Below are 19,326 nucleotides of genomic sequence, written 5' to 3'. Positions count from 1 at the left end.
CTTATATTACGCATCACCAGGAAGTGCCAGTTAAAATAGAGGTAAAGAACTTGTTTTGTTTCTGGCAGGTATATTAGAGTAGCAGTCCTTCCATCCTCAACTGATATCAGCTGTCTGTTCCGCACAAAAGTTCATCCTGCCATGGAAACCATTTTATTCAATGAGATATTCAGAATTGCCATTTCCCAAGTGACACTGCTACAGAAGACACTGAGAGTAGATGTTTGCTCTGTCAGTAGAAGTCGTCGGGAAGAATGCTTGGTATGCAGTTTTACTTCTGTGTTTGGTTTTTTTTGGCATGAATGTCTTTATAGTGTCCCCCCCTATTATAATGGTAAAGGTTGCTAAAGTTCTACAGTACTTGGAGATAAACTCTGAAGTGTAACCTGGTTGTTGCTATAGTACTTAAAATACTGCCTTTCTCTGAAATTTCTGGTACAGATTCTAATCCTGGCTGGATGTTTTAGGAGGTGTTTTGATAGTTTTAACACTGCTTTACATTAACCCTTTAGTTACAGATCAATATTCAATCTTTGAAGCTTTATACATTCAGAAAACCTCCAACTGTATATTTCATTGCAACATTACTCTAACACTAAGCTTTAAAGTAAAGCTGAATAAGAGCCACAGTATGTCCAAAAAACAAAAAGCAAACCTTTGTTATCACAACGTCACAAAGCACAAACTAAATTTCATTTTTGCACGTTGCTGTAGTATATATTATGTCCATCTTTTTAGTCTTTATGATCTGTGAAAATAATAAAAAATCCTGACATTATAGACCAGCCTATTAGAAACTGGCACTTTCTAGATTTTATTAATTGTGGTCATTACCTAATCACTGATGCTTCATTTACTTTCAAATTGCTTTTGCATGGTCTGGTACAACACGGTTTATTTTTTTCACTATGAGTATTAGCACAGCAAGATTTTTAGTTCCAACATGTTGAAGAAAGGCTGGAAACTGGTGAGGTTTGTCAGCCCCAACTACTGGGAACAGTTGCTCACTTTCAAAAATGTAGATTCTAACTTAATTCCTGGGGAATGTGATGGTCTTTTTCTGTATATAAGAGGTTTGCCTTTTAGGTAAAGGAAGGGCAGCAGAAAAAAATGCAACAGAATGCAGGATAAAAAGGTTAAGGAAAAAGTCCAACAACAAACAGAGCCACCAAAGACATAAGGGTCAATCAGAAGATCAAAAGAAAGAGTTGGGAGTACCACCCCCAACAGAAAGCCCTGGGCAGCACAACCAGAGTCTTGGCAAGAGCTCTGTGTGCAGCCCAGTAGCTGTGAAGATAATTTGCTTTGCTAAAGAAGGGAGGATTTTAATCTCCAAGAGACAGCCCACACAAGTACATCGTAAGCTTTCTCAGAGTGCTGACTCAGTGGCTGTCAGTGAATGTCCAAATGAAAGCATTTCTTAATCTCTCTTACTGTGTTTTCATCTGCGCCTTCACTGGTTAGAGCAAACCAAGTCATCCATTACTGTTTGTGTATTTATGGGTTTTGTGGTGAAACAACTGAAAAATAGACTGAAACTTGGTGCTCTGTAAGATGAAGCTGCAGGTTTCACTCATAGGTTTTCATTCTTGAATGCTGCAGAAAGCAGAGATGTCCATTACAGTAATACAGAGGGGTTTGTGTGCATGTGGGGAGAAATTCTGCGTACCAAATTAAAAGATGGCAGAATCATCAAAATTAAGGACCTTTCCACACACGTCTGTTTGTTTATTTTAATTATAAGTGGAGGGAAATAGAAAATTGTACAGTGAAGAAGGGAGTTAAGATTAATGTCATATTTGTGCTGCCTATTTTATATATGATAACTACTATAGAATTTATTTTGAGTTGTCTTGCAGGAAAAAAAAAAAACAAAAACCACCACAAAGTTAAACAGTTTTCTTCCCCTTTCTTATTTTGTGCAGGCTGGGACACAGATCAGTCTGGCAGATTTATCATTTTCTGATGAGGCTTCTACTCTGTGGTACAACCTGTTGTCTTGCAGACAAATTCCTGGCAAGAAAAACAAGGACCAAAATGAAATATCCATGTTTCTGTTAGGCAAGCAGTCACTGGACTCATTGGACTTGGTGAGCAACATGTTGGCTCTTACTGTAATAGCAAGAAAAAAGCTGTAAACTCTAATTGTACTCTTGCACTATGGTTTCTTGAACACTGAGTTGTCCTCTGAAGGTCCAAGGCCGTGTTGTCTTGCAGGCACTTCTGTCTGTAGTGACTTAGTATCCGAGTTGGTCCTACTCACAGGAGTGTTTCAGAGTTGTTAGCAATTGTGAAATAGGGCTCATGCTTCTTAGTGAGATACAAAATTGCACTCCAATTTGAAACACTTAAGCTGTGTCTTATTTTAAAAAGAATGTTACTGAAGACTTTTCTGAAGTTTACCGTTCATTTTCATATGCACACATTAAAAATTACTATGTATTACTCGTTTGAATTTGCATACTTAAGACCATTGCACTGAAAATGCTGTTTACATAAAAAGCTTACCAGTTTTTCTGGTTAAATAAACTTTTCTGGTTTTTTTACCTCCTTGAGAACTACAATTAAAAGTGTAACTTTTGACAACAGCCTCTTTTTACCTGAAGGTATTACAAGAATGATAGGGAGAGACAAGACATTAAGGGATGTCAGAACCATATTTAATTGCATTATTGTTTTACAATTTATTTTTGATTGAGATTTACTCTGTATAAAAAAAATAAGTTAATGTGCTACATACTGACAACTCAAGCCCCTTGTGATATGAATTATGGTTTTGCTGGCATCCAGGAGCAGAAGAGTAGTGCAGCTCTTGCAAGATTTGTCATTTATGTTATATGCCACTCAGTCCTCTTTCTTATTGAGTAGGATGCTGTGTCAGCTCTGCTGGAGAGAACATCTGCTGAGCTGGAAGCAGTAGAACAAGAGCTGGCTGAAGATGAGGAGGAGGAAGAACAGGAGGAAAGGGGCTCTGAGGAAGACTGGTAAAGCCACTTTCCCTCCCTTTTAGTTCATGTTTGAATGAGTCTCTTCATTTCCTCCTATTCTTAGGCAAATAAAAGGGCTGTCCTTTCAGAGAAGATCACTATCTTACAGTAGTTAGAGTTGGAAGGGACCTTTGAAGATGATCTTGTCCAACACCTTTGCCTTGGGCAGGACACCTCCCACTAGAGGAGGTGGGTGATTGCTCCAAGCCCCACCCAACCCAGCCTTGAACACTTCTGGGGAGGGGGTATCCACAGTTTCCCTGGGCAAACTGTCCCAGTGTCTCTCCACTGCTGGAATTGGGGTAAAGTTTCATTCTCTTGTGTGCTCAATTCATTCATCTTTTAGGTTTACATTGTCTTGGGTGCTCTGTTAACTCCTATGGCTGCTGATCCTCCATTCCATGGGCATCATGCTATGAAAATACTTGGGGGTCTAAGACACTGGAGGTGTACAGAATGTCTCATGTCAGATATTAGTTTCATTAGCTAATATGTTAATATTAGTTAACTAATATTAGTTGCTAATAAGGTTTGAAAAGACCTGCTGTCTGACAAAGTCAGTGTCTGTGTGCTTCCACTGATGGTCTTGTTTTTGAAGAAGCTATGAGCTTTCCCAAGAAGATTTCCCAAGAGTTCTTGCCAAATTTTTATGCTGAGTTCTGTTCCTATGCAGTTTCTTAGCTGCAGTGTAGAAATAAATACATGCTGTACTGTAGGGGAAGGAGAGACTCGCTCATTGGTTTTATTAGTTTATTGCATCCAAAGTCCTGCAATGTTATTAACATACAGCTGTTGAAAGTAGTGCAGTGTTGTCATGATGATCTTGAAGGTGACTTGTAGCAGAGCTTTTTGGGTATAATTGGAGAATATAATGAAAGCACTTAACAGAAGTATTCAGGTGATACCCTTGTTTTTCCTGTCAGGAAACTTATACACGAGTGAAGGCCTAATCCTTGCAGGATCTTTCTCTGGTGGGCTTTTTCAGTTTGAGAATAAGACTGGGCTATTTCTGTTCATACAGGTTAGAAATGCTTGCAGAAGCCTCTGATGAAATTGTGGATAAAGAGGAAGATGGGATTAAGATGGCAGTAGAAGTCAACTGTACTGGTGACATGGGGTCACTCATTAATGCGCCAGAAGTAAATGAAGACAAGGGCAGAGAGAACACTGATGAGGCCCATGAGAGGCAGCAAGCTGCTGTCATATTAACACTGGTGAGTACCTTAAAATGCACATTACTGCAGTACCTTACTGTGTCTGAAGCCCTGTTTCTGAGCAGTTAATGTAGAAGTCTGCTGCACCTGAGAATTTCCCATTTGGTGTGGCTTTTGCATTTGTGTGTACTTACAATTAAATTAGTGTGGTCACTTCTTAACTATGAAGGTAGCATTTAACAGATATGCTAGGCAGAACTTCTAAGTCAGAGATATTAAATGAAAATATCTTCATTGGTTTTGTTTCACAGGGAGGGTATTCTAAATACAAGTGCAGTTCAGTAGTTTCATCTTGTGCATATTTAAAATGTTTCTGCACATCTGTGTCATTGTTTCCTTTTTTTTCTGATTCATCTGATGAACAGGGGTCAAGATATTTCAACCAATTAAGGGGATTTATTTATCCCTTTGTTTTAGTGTGTGAAATTAAAAAACTGGCTTAGTAGAGAAGAGGAGGAAAGATTAATGAAGAGAAAATTGCAAAATGTGTATTAAACTGTGTACTGCTGAACTACCTACCCACACTGCCCATAACAAAATCCAATTTCATGTACTTGTTCACTTCAAGTTATATTCCACCTTTCTGAAGGCACTTTCAGTAAATTTTTAGTAAACATATCCCTAATGTAGTAGCACACACTCTAAAAATAAATTTTTTAGAGCACTGCTCTGCATCTTAATGAAAGCACTGTTGCACGCATTAAGCCCACAGGTTCTGTAAAACAGAAAAGATAAAAGAGCAAAGAATGACAACTCATTCCTTCAAATCTGTGACAATATAGAAGTTCAGTGGACTTGCTGGAAACTGTAATTAACTTCCAGCTTTAACTTTAACTTAACTTTAACAAGTGGCAAAATGCCAAATGAGCTAAGGCCGTCCTATTAACAGGGCTGACAGTCTGCTGGGTAGTGTGCAAATATAGATCAAAGCCCTACCTTGGCAAGGGGGAGACATCACGGACAACATCTGAAGGTTAGGCAGGCACATCAGTGTTTTGCTAAGACCAGGCTGGGCAGACCTGGACAGTGAGTGAAAGACACAGCAGAACTCATTGTAAAACCAGCAACAACCTAGATCTTCATGTGCCAGATCCTCTCAGGGCTGCAATTGTACGATTTAGGTCCTTGTATTTATCACCTGCACACTGAAAACCATGAACCTCATTAAATTACCTGAGTTGAAGGCAATGCCCCAGTGCACATCAGTAACATCAGATGTGGCAGCTGCTGCAGTGCTAGTTCTAGCCATGCTGTCAAGATGGCTGCTGCCTGTAAGCACAGGCTGCACTGCCTACAGGATGCTGACACCTGAGGCTCTCTGTGGCATCTTCAGGGCAATTGTAGTAGGCAGCAAGCCCCTCTGAGGGACAGCAAATAGCAGTCATTTCCCTGGTTAACAAGGTGGGTACAGCTCTGCAGATTGCCATAAAGCAGCCTTCTTCTGGGGCTGGGGGGACATATGACACTGTTTGGAGGAATCTGGGTAACGTAACTTTCCCAGCTGCCCCTTTTGGTGGCACGGGCACCATCTCTAACATGGCAGAATCTTGCTATTCTGCAAATGCAGATCAAAACAAATACAAATATAAATGCCCAATAATAATACTGTGTGCAAATGACAAAGCACAGCACTTGTTGCACCAGGGCTCCATCAGACCATGTACAGCAAAGGCCTTTCTGCAAACAAAAGCTTTGGGTTTACTGGGTACAAAGAGTACTTGCAAAGACTCCACACTCAAAATGTTGTTGCAAATTTTGTGTTTCTTCACTTTGCATAGCTTCCCTGTACATGCAAGATGCTTTTTGTTGCTGGTCTTTTTCCATCCACTGCAAGGTAACAAAAACAATCGTAAATTACAGCGGCACAGAAACTACATGGTGGCTACTTACGTGTCTGCGTGTAGAAGCTCTTCTAAACTAAATTCCTTCTCACAGGTTGATAAAGAGACTAATACTGAGGAATCAGTTAACGAGAACGCAGCAGTCCGGCCCAAGGACAGAGGCAGCTGGAGCTCCAGACAGCGTCCCTTTGTCAGGAACAGCATGATCGTGCGCTCACAAACCTTCTCTCCAGGCGAGCGGAACCAATACATCTGTAGGGTAAGAGCAAAAACACTTGGAATGAAGAGCTATTAACTAGAGAGTCATTTAACTTCTTGGGAATGATTCATTAATGACAGAGAGTCATGTAACAATTTCCCCTGCGAGAGGCAGAGCCTCTGCTTTCTCCAGGTTTGTTCTTTCCCTAAGTGACCTGATGCATAGTAGAACTGACTTTCAGCAGAGTTGCATACTCTTGCAAAACACCTTTACTAGGGCAAAAATACATCCCACTGGAGAGAAGTAACACAGATTCCTGTGCTGGCTGCGTGCAAAAAGTGTGTTTCAGTGCATGTCAGCAACTCCAGCTCTCGCACAGCAAAATAATTTGTTAAAACATAGAATAGAGTTCACTGTAAACTGCCATTGCATTACCATATTTTAATAATGTAACCATTTAAGGGTAACAGTGCAGAAAGAGCTCAGTCATCAGTTTTAAATTTCAGTTTATATCTCAACTGGTTTTAAACCTGGGCAGCCTGAATCCTGCTGAAATTACCTCTTTGAAAGATGTGTGAGCGCTGCCTAGGGGCTGAGCTTTAAATGTGGCTTTAGTAATAAAATTCTTCAGTCCTTTTAGGTCTGTTGTAGCATAGAAAAAAAAAAGTGTAAATTATCAGCCCTGATGCTGCTAAACCAACTGGGAAAATCAAGTGTTTAAAGATTTAACCATGGATTACTAGCTCTACAGATTTTAATTACAGACATCCTGGAAAAGGTAGTTTCTTTTGATCTGTAGTTTTCACAGGTTAAACACACAAGTATGTCTTGAAAAAATATTTCATGCTTTAATTGTTCTTGTTTTGTTACAATATTTATATAACTTGGATACATTGTTTGCTGAATTCAGGAACTAGACTTCATCTTAGTTCCTGTACACTGGAAATAAGTTGTATTACCAAAAAAAATGTAGCCTTAGTTTACTGCTTGTGTAGGTCATTGACAGGAAGTAACAGTAGTTGCTCTGATATTTTAGTTAGTGTAAACTCCCAGGGTTTTTGAATCTGGAAAAGTACTGGGGGTTTGTAGCTCTGAACATCGCTGTGCACCTGCTGCCACAAGCCAGAATCTGATAAAACAGCCCTTGAATAAACCATTCTCTTTCTCTGCCTGGAAACAAAGTAGCCTAGGAAAAACTCATGTTTGCACAGATTAATTTTTTGCAGCTTCAGAAATACTTGTAGCCAGCTGCATCTGTGCCCACAGAGAGGGCTGTACAACTCAGGTCTCCCCAGTCCTAGCACCCAGCTCACCCCCCATGCACACCCGGCATCACTTTGCTTTGTGGTGCTCAGCCAGGGGAACGCATCTGTTGGGTGCACTCTGGCTGACTGCCAGCTGCTCTCTGAGAAGAGATGGCCAAGCCTTAAGAAAGCAGCTCTTCTCCTATGATGTTACAGTAAAAACAAAGACTTTTGAGGCCTAAAGGACAGACCCCAAAGTCTGTTGGTGCCTTAGACAATATCCCTTAGAAAATGCTTAAAGATCATCAGTGATGACAATCACCTGTGCATACCCAGGGGCACGTGCCCAGTTATGGCTCTGCAGTGAAAAGATAAGTTTTATCTCTCAAGAGGTGTATTCATATTGCAAGAGGTTGTATTTCTCACCCCCCAGGTCCCAGTCAGTCCCACGTAAGCATGTGTTAGGGCTCTGGCTTTGGTTATTGAAATGCTAGCAGGGTGTCTGTCTGTCCTTTTCTGAAGAGGTGAAATAAATAATCTACATATTGATGCTTTGGTATTTCTGAAGGTTACCACAACACATCTAACACTGTATCTAACAATCAATCAGTCCAGACTGATATACATGGAGCTAATGCTATATTTAAGAAGAAATTACTGCTGGACTGTAGTGTGTACTTTTGAGAAGCAGGAAGTGCTTCAGAAGGAAGCTGTAGGCACATGGGTACTTGTTACAAATAATAATAAGACAAAAATACTGTTTGTTGGACTGATGCGTGACTACAGTGATTTCCTTTCCCTTTAGTAAATTTGTTAAAGCCTGCCCCAGGTAAACAAAATCCATAGTTTATGATTGCAGGTTATATAAAAGCCAGACAGTGATTTGGCAGTACTTGATAACCAGAGCTACCTCCCTCACATTCCTAAAGAGTTTAGTTACTATTCATTCAATAAGATCAATGACTATCTTGGTTTAGGAACAGAATTTTAGAACAGATGCTTATTCTGGTTGAAATAATTTTTTATCCTAAGAGCAGCCTACATGTATCTCAACACTGAGGTTTTCTGACTGGTTGAACCAATACAGATGTATTTCTTTATTATAAAGCTCTGTTTGTTCTGCATTTGTTTTGACAGTTGAATCGAAGTGACAGTGACAGCTCAACCCTGGCCAAAAAGTCTCTCTTTGTCAGAAATGCCACAGAGCGGCGGAGCCTGAGAGTTAAACGGGTATGTGCAACCATATGCTTTAATTCAAGTATTTCAGCAAAAGTGATGCAAGTACCACCTGTAGATCTGTAGTTTTAGGTTCAAAATCTCAACACAATGATCTCAATCCTGTATCTTCCCCCAGCAACAAAGTTTATCTTGTTCTGGTTATGGCTGAAGCCAGTAGCAGGACACTGGTGCCCAGCAGAGTGGCATCTAATGTTGAATTTGTTACTGTTAAGGAACCCAAATATTACAGAATGGCCCAAGGGGGCTTACCCTGTGCAAAAGTCAATACCAGCAACATCTGTCTTGAGCAAATCTTGCTGGGAGCTTCAAGGATTCAAATGGCCTTTTGGAAGTGGATTTACTTTTTTCCATGAGTATTTTAGCAAAATGATTGAAGGCCCAGACAGTAAGACTGTATTTTTCTTACACAGAGCTAATTCTTACATAAATTGAGAGAAGTTTTAATCTTGTTGGCAATTCAAAAACCACTTCTGCAGAATGTTTGTTACCAAGTATCAGGATTGTATTTTGCATAAGAAAGAAGTACTGAATAGTTCTCCTGCCTGATTTACTCATGCAAAAAGTCATAGAATAATTTTGGTTGGAAGAGATCTTTAGGATCATCAAGTTAACTTAGCACTGCCAAAGTCACCACTAAACCATGTCCCTAAGCACCACATCTACACATCTTCTGAACATCTCCAGGGATGGTGACTACACCACTTTCTTATGCAGCCTGTTCCACTGCTTGACAGCCCTTTCAGAAAGAACATTTTTCCTAATTTCCAATCTAAGCAACATCTCCTGGTGTAACTTGAAGCCATTTCCTCTCATCCTAGTGCTTGTTCCTTGGGAGATGAGATCAACAAAAGAAAAACAAAATATACTTGAGCTTTTCTGGCTGTGTTATGTCAAACCTACAGTAGTCTCTCTAGATATTCATTCTTATTGTTCTGTCTCCCAAACGACCCAGCCTGTTTGCCAACCAATCATGCGAAGAGCCACGCAAGAGTGCCCCACACGCACTTCCCTTGACTTGGAGCTGGACCTCCAGGCGTCACGGACAAGACAGAGCCGTCTGAATGATGAGCTCCAGGCCTTGAGGGATCTTAAACAAAAGCTTGAGGAAATGAAAGGCAGAGGAGAGACAGATCTTCCCCTGTGTGTGCTAGAGGATGAACGATTCCAGAAACTCTTGAAACAAGCTGAAAAACAGGTATGAGCAGCATACAGATACTGTGTGAAGGAATGTGCGTTTGCCCCTACCTTATCTATAAATTAACTGTAAGAATTCAATCTATCAGGATAAAGATTTCTACAGAAGTTCACGTTTGACTACTTATACTTCTGAATTAGGTAGTGTAAACATATTTACTTATTAGTCAATACTACAGCATTTAAAACTATAATTTGAGGTAGTGTTTTTCTAGTGCCCTCTAAATGTTTTAGTAGTTCAGAGCAGAAGCACTGTTATTTGGAGTAATAGCTGTAGTTGATGTAGTAAAGTAGTATAGACTTCTACTTAAAAGTTAATTTAAAGTTCTCACATCCCAAGAAACATCTGTATTTCGTCCTTCAGCATCACTTGATTTTCAGTCTGCACAGAACTTGCAGCCAGAAGATCTTTTTGACAGGTAGAAAGAGGCAATGACCATCAGTTACAGTGGTAGGAGCATGTGGGGAAGGCAGTACTTCCACTATGGCTTATTTTGTTATGCAGAACATCCTAGTTTTGGCCAAATCCTATTCTCTGTGGGATGATCTCTAAAAGAATACAAGTATATATACATTGTCTTCAAACTGCCATAAGGTGAGATGCAATGCCCTCATGTGGATAAAAGACAAGAAACAGGATAGCTGTCAGAGCCAACAATGACAAGTTGGAACATGAAAATTCTGACACAATATATTAAAAAGTTGGATATTCTGGGGTTTTTGATTGGTTTGAGTAGGTTGGTTGTTTTTATAAATTGTGAGGGAGATCATATGCTGGAATAGGGGCTTAGAGAGGTGGCCAGTAGAGGAAAAAAAACAGCCAAATGAAAAAATACCCTGACCTCCACAGCTGGAACCAAACTGGGCAAGACCCTGAGTACCAAGCTATAGCTTCATCTACTCTGAGCAGGAGGTTGGAGAAGATGCCCTCTGGAGCCCCTGCCCCATCTGTGTCAGTTAATTAATGTACACCAGGTTTTGATGTAAGGAGGTTGCCTGTGACATCCAGGAGGGATTTGGACTCTTCAGCTTTTTATGGTTATTTATATAAAAGAAGCATAGCTAAAATTATTTAGAAGGTCACAGTTTATATCTAATGCTGAATGCAGGATCAAAATTATAATTTCTAATTATTTAATTTCAAACTATTCCCACTAGAATAGAGTATGTCTCTGCAACATGTAATACTGTAAATCCTTTGGATTTGTGCTTTCATATTTTAGCTGGCTTCAAGGCAGCAGATAGGTTTGCCATGTTTTTTATCTCTGATAAAAATGTTGATCAGTGATCAACATGATGACTCACACTGCAATGAGAAATAAGGATAATAATCTAAGTTTCTTAAATACATGCAGGCGGCAGCACAACGTTTAAGTCCTTCTTTCCAAGCTAGAAGTCAGAACAACATTCAGAGCCACCCCACCTCTTTGAAGAGTGCTTACAAAGTTTCTAGAAATATTTTTGTCCTTAAAATCATTGCAGCCTTCCCCTGTGGAGCAAAACAACCCTGAGAATGCCATACTCTGCTGTCAGTGTTTCCTCTTGGGTTAGTAAAACACAGCAGCCTAGAGAACATTGCCATAGATTATTTTTTAGATCCTGCAGGCATTATAATGGCGCAGACTAATGCAGCAGCTGGAAATGCCAGAGAATTGGAGAGTCTCAAGTGAAAAATGAAACCACAGATGTGGGGGATGTTGAAAATCAGTGGCTGCTTGCTAGCTCGCAGTTACTCTGCTTGAAGCCAAACACACAGACTTCATACCTTTCCTCTCCTTCCCACCACACCTTCTTAAGTACAGCCAGTACATAAAGCCTGCTAATTCCTGTGGATCAGAGAACAGTAGGTAATTCTGTGCACTTGAAACGTTTTCTCATTTAGTTGCATTTTTGTGATAAATTATGCAGTCTCTCAAAGTTTGAGACTTAAATCTCCATGCAATTAAATTTTCAGACACCTAGTGTCCTCTGAAGCATTTCCTCTTTATATATGTTTAAAAAAGATTCTTGTGAATACCCACAAAGGTCTTTTATTTCTTTTTGCTACATTTTCTACACTGAGGTAATCTGTAATTATGGCATTAATACCACAGATATGTCCTTGTTCCAGTGTTTTGGTGTATAGCACAGTTAACAGTTTTCCTTTAGAATAACTTTCTTCTATACAGAAACTACTGAAAAAGACAGGAATTAGTCTTTTGACTTTAATTTTTATAGTATTTCTTCTTTGTTATCTCACACTTAAATTAAGTGCAGATACAGATATTCCTATCTGGTACTTGCTTTTGGCAGCTAATGGTGGCCATTTGTCTAAGAAATCCAAGCAACTGCCCACCTAAAAAGAGCTGCTGTTCAAATTACTGGGTACTCAGAAAACCCTGATAAAGCTTTTTAAAAAAAACAAAACACAACCAGTAATAGCAGCCTATCACCAAAATGGTGCATGGTGTGGCTGCCATTGTGCTGTTGATGCAGCAGTGCTTGGTAAAGGACATATGCAATAGAGCCAGCAATGCTGAGGTACAGAAATACTGTAACTCTCTGATGGGTGTGTAGCTGCTTAACACATTCACATCAAGAAAGATCTTTGATCAATTCTTACCATTGGTGTTCTGTTCACTTGCCTGGGCTTTTATCTCACTACAATACAAATCAAAGAACTGAGGTCTCACATGTGAAAAAAGTGTCATGCCATGAATAATGGGTATAGGCAACCTTCCTCGGAGCTTTCTTTTGGAAATAGGAGTATTTTACATGGGAACAGAAACACCATCTCCCAGTTCTAAAAAAATATTTGGACGGACATTTGTTCATATAAATTTAGGTACTGTTTTACTATAGCACTAAGAAATGTGTCATCAAAATTTGTAGCACCTTATAGCCACTTATGATGGCATGGGATTTGCTCTGCTTTTGTTTTTTTAGGAAAAGCTCTGTTATCTTACTTGAAGCCCATGGCTTATGCATGTGATGTCAGTCTTTTGTCTTGCTGAGCCTTTGTATAAAGATTTTCATAGAATCACTTAGGTTGGAAAAGAACTTTAAGGTGATCATGCCTAACCCTAAACCTAACACTGCCACACTGCTTGACACAGAAAAATTTATCATTTCTTTGAAACAAGTATGTAGCAGGAGGAGCCATTCTTGCTCCTGAAGCTCGACGAGCTGCTGGTCTCTTCCAGGACTCCAGCCACCACACAGCGCTTCCAGGGTAGAAGTGTGGCGGGAAGAGCCTTTCTTGCTCCAGAGGCTCGACGAGCTGCTGGCCTCTCCATGCCTCACACCAGAGTGAGCTGAGGTCTGCTCTGTGGGTGTGTGTCCCACCTTTATTGGCCCCCTGGTCTTGCTCATGCCCAATAGGGGCCTGTCCTAATCAGGCACAGGTGGACTCACACCCACTCACTGGCAATTCGAGGCACCTGGTTCATCTTGTCTCTACATTTCCCCCCCTTTTTTTTTTTTTTTTTTCTTACAGCAAAGCTTCCCTGTTTTGCCCTAGCTTACAAATATTTTAACACTGATTACAGAGTACACTTATACAGGATTTAGACACACACATTTTTTTCTAGGATTTTTCTTCGGGCCCCACGGGACACTCAGCTAAGAGCATCGAGGGGGCCCCAAGTACCTACTGACACACTACAGGATTTTTACACATACATACAGGATTTTTAAAAATACTTAACTTTATGGGATTTAACACTGATACACACACTGACACACTACCGGGTTTTTCTTCGGGCCCCAAGGGACACTCAGCTAAGAGCATCGAGGGGGCGCCAAGTACAGGATTTTTTACACAAACATACACTTATAGCTTACAGGCAACTGTTCAATGTCAGCCCAGGCACTTTTTCACAAAGTCTCTACCTTTTGAGTTGTTCTTCTCCCTCCTGTATCTGCTCTTCTCTTGGCTTCCCTCTGCTCAGGGGCTACCAAAGAGAGAATCCTTCTCTTGGCTTCCTTTTTCTCAGGGGTTTCCAAAGAGATTTCTGGTCATACCTTTCAGGGAGAGTGTTAGCCCGGGCATTTTTTCAAATCGGGGATAATGTTCCTGTTGCCAGCTTCTCACACTGCTGCTTCTTTAGATGTCTGTATGCTGCCCGCATTCTCCACCAAATGTAGCGGGAGGAGCCCTTCTTGCTCCTAGGGCTGATCCTGAGGCCTCAGGGCTTAGCCCATTCCTGGACGATGTCCTAGGGCTGTTCCTGGGGCTCCGGGATCTACCCCTTCTTGCCTGCTCCTGGGGCTCCTTGAGCTGTGGGCTTCTCCATCCTCACTGAAGAGTGAGAGCTCTCTCCGTGGGTGTCAGCTGCTCTCTTATTGGCCCCCTGCTCCTGCACATGCTCAGGAGGGAGGCCAGACACAGGTGAACCCACACCCACTCATCAATAACTCAGGGCACCTGGTCCTGTCTCACTACACAAGTAGTTATTAATAATTAGCAGTATATGTATTTTTCCTGTGTACAGGCTGAACAGTCGAAGGAAGAACAGAAACAAGGCTTGAGTGCTGAGAAATTGATGAGGAGAGCTTCTAAGGATGTGTGCCGGTTACGGGAGCAGAGCCAGAAAGTGCCACTGCAGGTGCAGTCATTCAGGTATGGCCTGTTCTGCTTTTCTTTTTATTCTACTGAATTAACGTGAATTCTTTCCCAACATAATCAGACATATCCTATAATATTAGTCAAAAATCCACACACCTTTGAATTGCAAGAAAGATCATGCTTTTCCAACTTAGCTCAAAGTTGGAGTTGCAAAGGACTGGACCTCCGTATCTTGCTCACAAGGCAGAACTGGCAGTGTGTCAGCAGAGCTGTGCTGGTGAGGAAGCAGAGCCAAAGGTTTCAGGCTATGATGTGGCATCTGCTGCAGGCAAGCACCTGTGTGACCATGGTCGTGGCTCACCTCACCCACAGGAGGGTCTTTTTGGGTGATGGCAGGTACCTGAAGCAAATTGCCCCTCAAGGAGAGGGAACAGTACACATCTCATCAGGAAACTGATTAACCACTACTCATGCTTTGCATTCAAGAGAGATCTTGAATCCTTCCTTCTTTTGGTGGCAGGAACAGCAGCTGATTACATGAAGCAATTAATCGAGTGTTCTCTCTTAGCATAAGCCAGAATTAACACTTTCCATCTCAAACCTTAATTCTAACTGGTCTAAATTCCCAAAAGGCTGGACAGTAAGTGGCAAACTAGCAGCCTGAAGGCAACAGTTCTCTATAAAAGTATATCAAAAACCCTCTCAATTGGAGAATACAATGCCTACCCTTCCACACAGAAGTTGTACTGCAGCTAATTTAATCTGTTGGTCACTAACGCACATTTTTAAGGTTTGATTTCTGAATTCCTGCATAGGAAATTTCACTCAGTTGCTAATATGTGTGAGGATTTTTTTCCTGTTTTAACCAGTGTGTTGTGAGTAGTGCAACAAGTACGTAAGCAAACGGGCCTGTGAGATGCACGTTCAAACTACAACAGTAAGTGATGCAAAATCAAAGCAAGCAAGCAAGGAGTCCCTCAGCAAAGAAGCATTACAGATGAGCTGCTTATCTTCAGTATGAAATTCAGAGCCTCTTCAAACAGTTCACACTTTCTGTGCAAGACTTTAGAAAGTATTATGGTTGTTGCTGGTCATTTAGAAGTTATACAAACACACCACAGCACAATTTTATGGGAGCCACATAGTAGTGCTCAATCCATCAATCCCCTGCAAGAAGGGGGGTGTGAGACTGAATTCTTTTTTGCCTTTTAATCACCACACAATTAGCTGAGGAATCCAGTTTACATTGATTTTGCTCTGAGCTACTGCTTTTGATGGGAACCCAAGCTTAGCCAGTGGAAAACAGTTTGGTCTACTGAACAAATAGTTACCTCCTAAGGCTGAATCACACTCACCTGTTCTCTGGGTTTGTTACAGTGCTGTGGCCTCACAGACTCATCACACGAAGGCATTTTTATGAGCATACAAAAACAATGACCCTTCTCAGCTTTAATTTTAAGCCCCCAGTACTTATCACCTGCTCTCTAAGCTGCTGGCAGACAGGCTTGTGTAAACTTGTTACGCTTCAGTAATCTCTCAGTTCATAGGAGAAAGAAATGGTAACAGCACAGGGGAAGCAACTAGAGAATGAGTTGACAATTTTGCTTTTCCGAGTCTTGCCCAGACCCAATTACTTTTTTTTTCCCCCTCCCTTTTTCTGTGTCAGGATAAAGTATTTTGCTTTTTCATCCCCCCCTGAAATATTATCATAGGAAATTCAGTGACTAGATCAATATTCCAGTCTCATCACTGGAGTTATTAATGAAATATTGATATATTTTTTCTTTTGTAAAATTGGAGCTGCTTTTTACATAAATCTGCCTAAGAAGGAAATTGTCAGAATGTTCTAGCAACCACATTTGTAAATAAATTCACTGTGTATTTCCTCACTGTGTATTTTCCAAACCTATATTTTAGAGAACTTTACAGCAATTACATTGGACTCATGCCATAAATAGTAAAATAATAACTTGTTTTCTTTTCTAATTTCAGGGAGAAGATAGCATACTTCACAAGAGCAAAGATCAGTATACCAGCCCTTCCAGCTGATGATGTGTAATTATGCATTTTCATTGAAGTTTTTTTCCACTTGCTCATCTCTTTTCAGGTGAACTTTGTAGATTCAGTGACCTGCTTCAAAAGATGTTCTATTTTGCTTTCATTATTGATACGTTTATTTGTAAAATAGAGTGAATTGAATTGCTGTATGCTTAAAAGAATGGCAAAAATCCCAACAACCAGAAAACCAAAGTAGATTCATTTTGGTATACTGATGCTGATTTTGTACAGTTTGTATGTATTGCATGTGTGTTTTTATTTTGTAAAGATGGAACAAAGGAACAAAGGCAGTACTACACATGTATCCTGTTGAACTGCACTGTGCTGAGAAATATGTTCGACAGAAGATTGTTTATCTTTTCACTATTTTCATGTGAGCAGACTGTGAAAATGGCTGTTTTGCCATGCAATATTTTTGTACAAGAGTGTGACTTTTACGGTTTAAGGTTAACCACAAGCATAAGCTCCTTTCCAAAACATCAAGGCTGCCTCACAACAGCTGCTAACTGGCTTCATCACTCACACTGGAATTTTGTTTCTGAAAACAAATTTCTTCAGTTTTTGTTTTTTAATACTTTGCAGGAAGAGACAGTTCAGAGTGTAGTTGTGTGAATGTACAGTACTTTAATCTGCACTAAAAGGTTTCTTGCATCTGCAGGAGAGTGAGAAAGGCAAGGGCAGACAAGTAACCCTAAAATCTTATGCAACTACCAAAAGGGGCAGCTGCTTTCTGAACTGGAAGGTGAATCAAATTCACGATACCAACATTGAAATCAGAATAGTTGTATCTACTATACACTTTAAAATAAGTTTCTCTACATTAATCTTTTTTCCTAGAAGCTTCTTATGGCCAACTAGGAATATGTAAGAGTAGTGTTCCTTAGGTTTACAAACATGAAGAAGTTTCATTAAAGTATTTGACCAGGAAAGAAAATCTGTCACATACTAATTCAGATATCAGGTCTTGTTGGTAAGGTAAATCCTTTCTGAAAAAGCTCCTGATGTATTTTGGTACAGTAAATAATATTTTTCAGAAATACACAATTGACCCTTTATGCAGCTGAGAGTACACAGGTTTAATAAATAAATGTGAACAGCATGTTTCATATTTGTCTTACATGAAGCAGCATGCTAGGAAGAAGCATCAACTCAGATGCATTGTGTTAGAAGTCCAGAACATTAGATGCAGGTGTTTCAGCAGCCCTATCTCTATAAAGCAGATAAGGTCTTATGTTCTGTGGGTGCTGTGTAAGTAGGTGCACACAGCAGCTAAGAGTTATTTAGTTTTCCATTTAATATGTTGCACTCAGATGTGTGAACTCACTGTTAAAAGTTTTCTTTCCCAAGCAACAAGCCATGTATGCATGGACTTCATGTTTCAAAAAGGCTGTAATTACTTGGTGAGAAAATGGAAGCAAATATAACCACAATATGGTAGCAGCTGTCTTAAATTCAAAGTGACAATTATGTGATGAGAGGTCTGTGTAAGGGGTTTTCTTATGCACAAATACATCAGTTCACTTTAATGTGTAAAAGCTAAACATGCTATTTTGGGCAAGATGACTGCTTGAACATCCTTTCTGAATGCCCAGTTTGTTTTCTGTTTCTTGGGTTTGAGATAACATTCATATTTTAAAGGTCAATTAAAAAAAATAAATAAAATTCTGGAATTATTTAATGTAGAGGTGAAATGAAGGTTGACAGTTTCAGCTGCTCAATTTGATTACATAAGTTGCTTGTAGAATGATGTTTAGAGGTGTACTTTGATTTTTCTTTTATTTATTTACAGTCTTATTTATGTTCTGTTTAATATAGTTCAGTTCTGGCCATAAAAATATTTGACATTAAGGATGCTGTTGAGAAAAATATTTAGAGCTGTCTGATTTTTGCCAGATTAGCTGGTTCTCCTCACATGTTGGATATTTTTTAAAAAAGTACTATCCTCTGATTTGTAAGCACAACGTGAGGGCAAACTCAAAGTACTGCTAGCTTTAGCTTGCCAAGTTCATTTAAATATGGGAAACAAGCATATTCCTGTTCCTTGTTTTCCAAATGGGTAAAGTTGAACATATTTATAGACAGCTTTTAACAGTTCTGGGTTTGGAGGATTTTTTACTAATTCAGATTATTCACACTTGAAATGCTCAATAGAATAAGCTAAAACAACACATACAAATAACCCCCCCATCAGTTTAAAATTATAAATATTATTCTTGAAGTGGAATTCACTCTGCACAGCAGGGTATAACGAATGTAATGAGTTCTATTTCCAGGTACCAATATCACTGCAGTTGCAAATATCAAAATCTAAATGTTACTGGTACAAGAATATTTAGCCAAATGAGCAAAGTTTAGCAGAAATTGTACTAAAACACAAATCAAATCATTAAGATTTTTTTTTACTGTTTTTATGTTTATACTGTATTAAATATGAAATGCTCAGGACTGAACTAAATATTTAATCAGGTTATATTCTGAATGTGTTTCTGTTCTAATTTTGTCTGTAAAAGTATGCAAGTACATCACATAGATTAACGTGTCTCTGCACTTTCCATGTGTTTCAGTGATTGGAAAATACAATTTTTTTTTAACAAAGCTCTTTTCCAGACCAGTGTTTTGTGTTATTCTTTATTGCTGTTCTGTGCCTTTATATGCTCTTTGCAGAAGCAGATGGCTGCTACAGCTTTGTCAATGTGAAATCATTGTAGTTTATGAAAAGTTCACATCAATCACTGAGAAGTCTTAGGATAAGTTTTATAGAAACTGATTCCTATTCTTGAAGGTAGTTTTTTACATTCATTAAG

General features: G+C 39.6%; 1 protein-coding gene and 1 long non-coding RNA gene across 4 annotated transcripts in view; one reads left to right on the top strand and one right to left on the bottom strand.

Moving 5' to 3' along the window:
- WWC2 (WW and C2 domain containing 2) overlaps window positions 1-19,129 on the top strand; it is a 104,353-nt gene extending 85,224 nt beyond the window's left edge. For 2 of the 3 annotated variants that reach the window (XM_030450351.1, XM_030450353.1), the window contains exons 15-23: window positions 69-261; window positions 1,926-2,090; window positions 2,869-2,984; window positions 4,009-4,201; window positions 6,137-6,301; window positions 8,623-8,715; window positions 9,677-9,919; window positions 14,391-14,518; window positions 16,457-19,062. In XM_030450351.1, the coding sequence (XP_030306211.1) occupies window positions 69-261; window positions 1,926-2,090; window positions 2,869-2,984; window positions 4,009-4,201; window positions 6,137-6,301; window positions 8,623-8,715; window positions 9,677-9,919; window positions 14,391-14,518; window positions 16,457-16,523 (1,363 nt within the window). In that variant the 3' untranslated portion in view covers window positions 16,524-19,062. Of the gene's footprint in view, window positions 1-68; window positions 262-1,925; window positions 2,091-2,868; window positions 2,985-4,008; window positions 4,202-6,136; window positions 6,302-8,622; window positions 8,716-9,676; window positions 9,920-14,390; window positions 14,519-16,456 lie in introns of all 3 variants that reach the window. The other variant, XM_030450352.1, reaches the window with a different exon arrangement.
- The window catches only part of LOC115598299, a 57,947-nt gene continuing 43,288 nt past the window's right edge, over window positions 4,668-19,326 (bottom strand). Inside the window, exons 3-5 of the long non-coding RNA XR_003987553.1 lie at window positions 6,092-6,294; window positions 5,138-5,220; window positions 4,668-4,916 (exon numbers count right to left, since the gene is read on the bottom strand). This is a non-coding gene — a long non-coding RNA (uncharacterized LOC115598299). The remainder of the gene's footprint in view (window positions 4,917-5,137; window positions 5,221-6,091; window positions 6,295-19,326) is intronic.

The sequence above is a fragment of the Calypte anna genome, chromosome 4A, assembly GCF_003957555.1.
Source record: "Calypte anna isolate BGI_N300 chromosome 4A, bCalAnn1_v1.p, whole genome shotgun sequence".
In the NCBI taxonomy this organism is placed as follows: domain Eukaryota; kingdom Metazoa; phylum Chordata; class Aves; order Apodiformes; family Trochilidae; genus Calypte; species Calypte anna.
The sequence above is the reverse complement of the archived record's forward strand: the minus strand, read 5'-3'. Positions and strand labels throughout refer to the sequence as shown.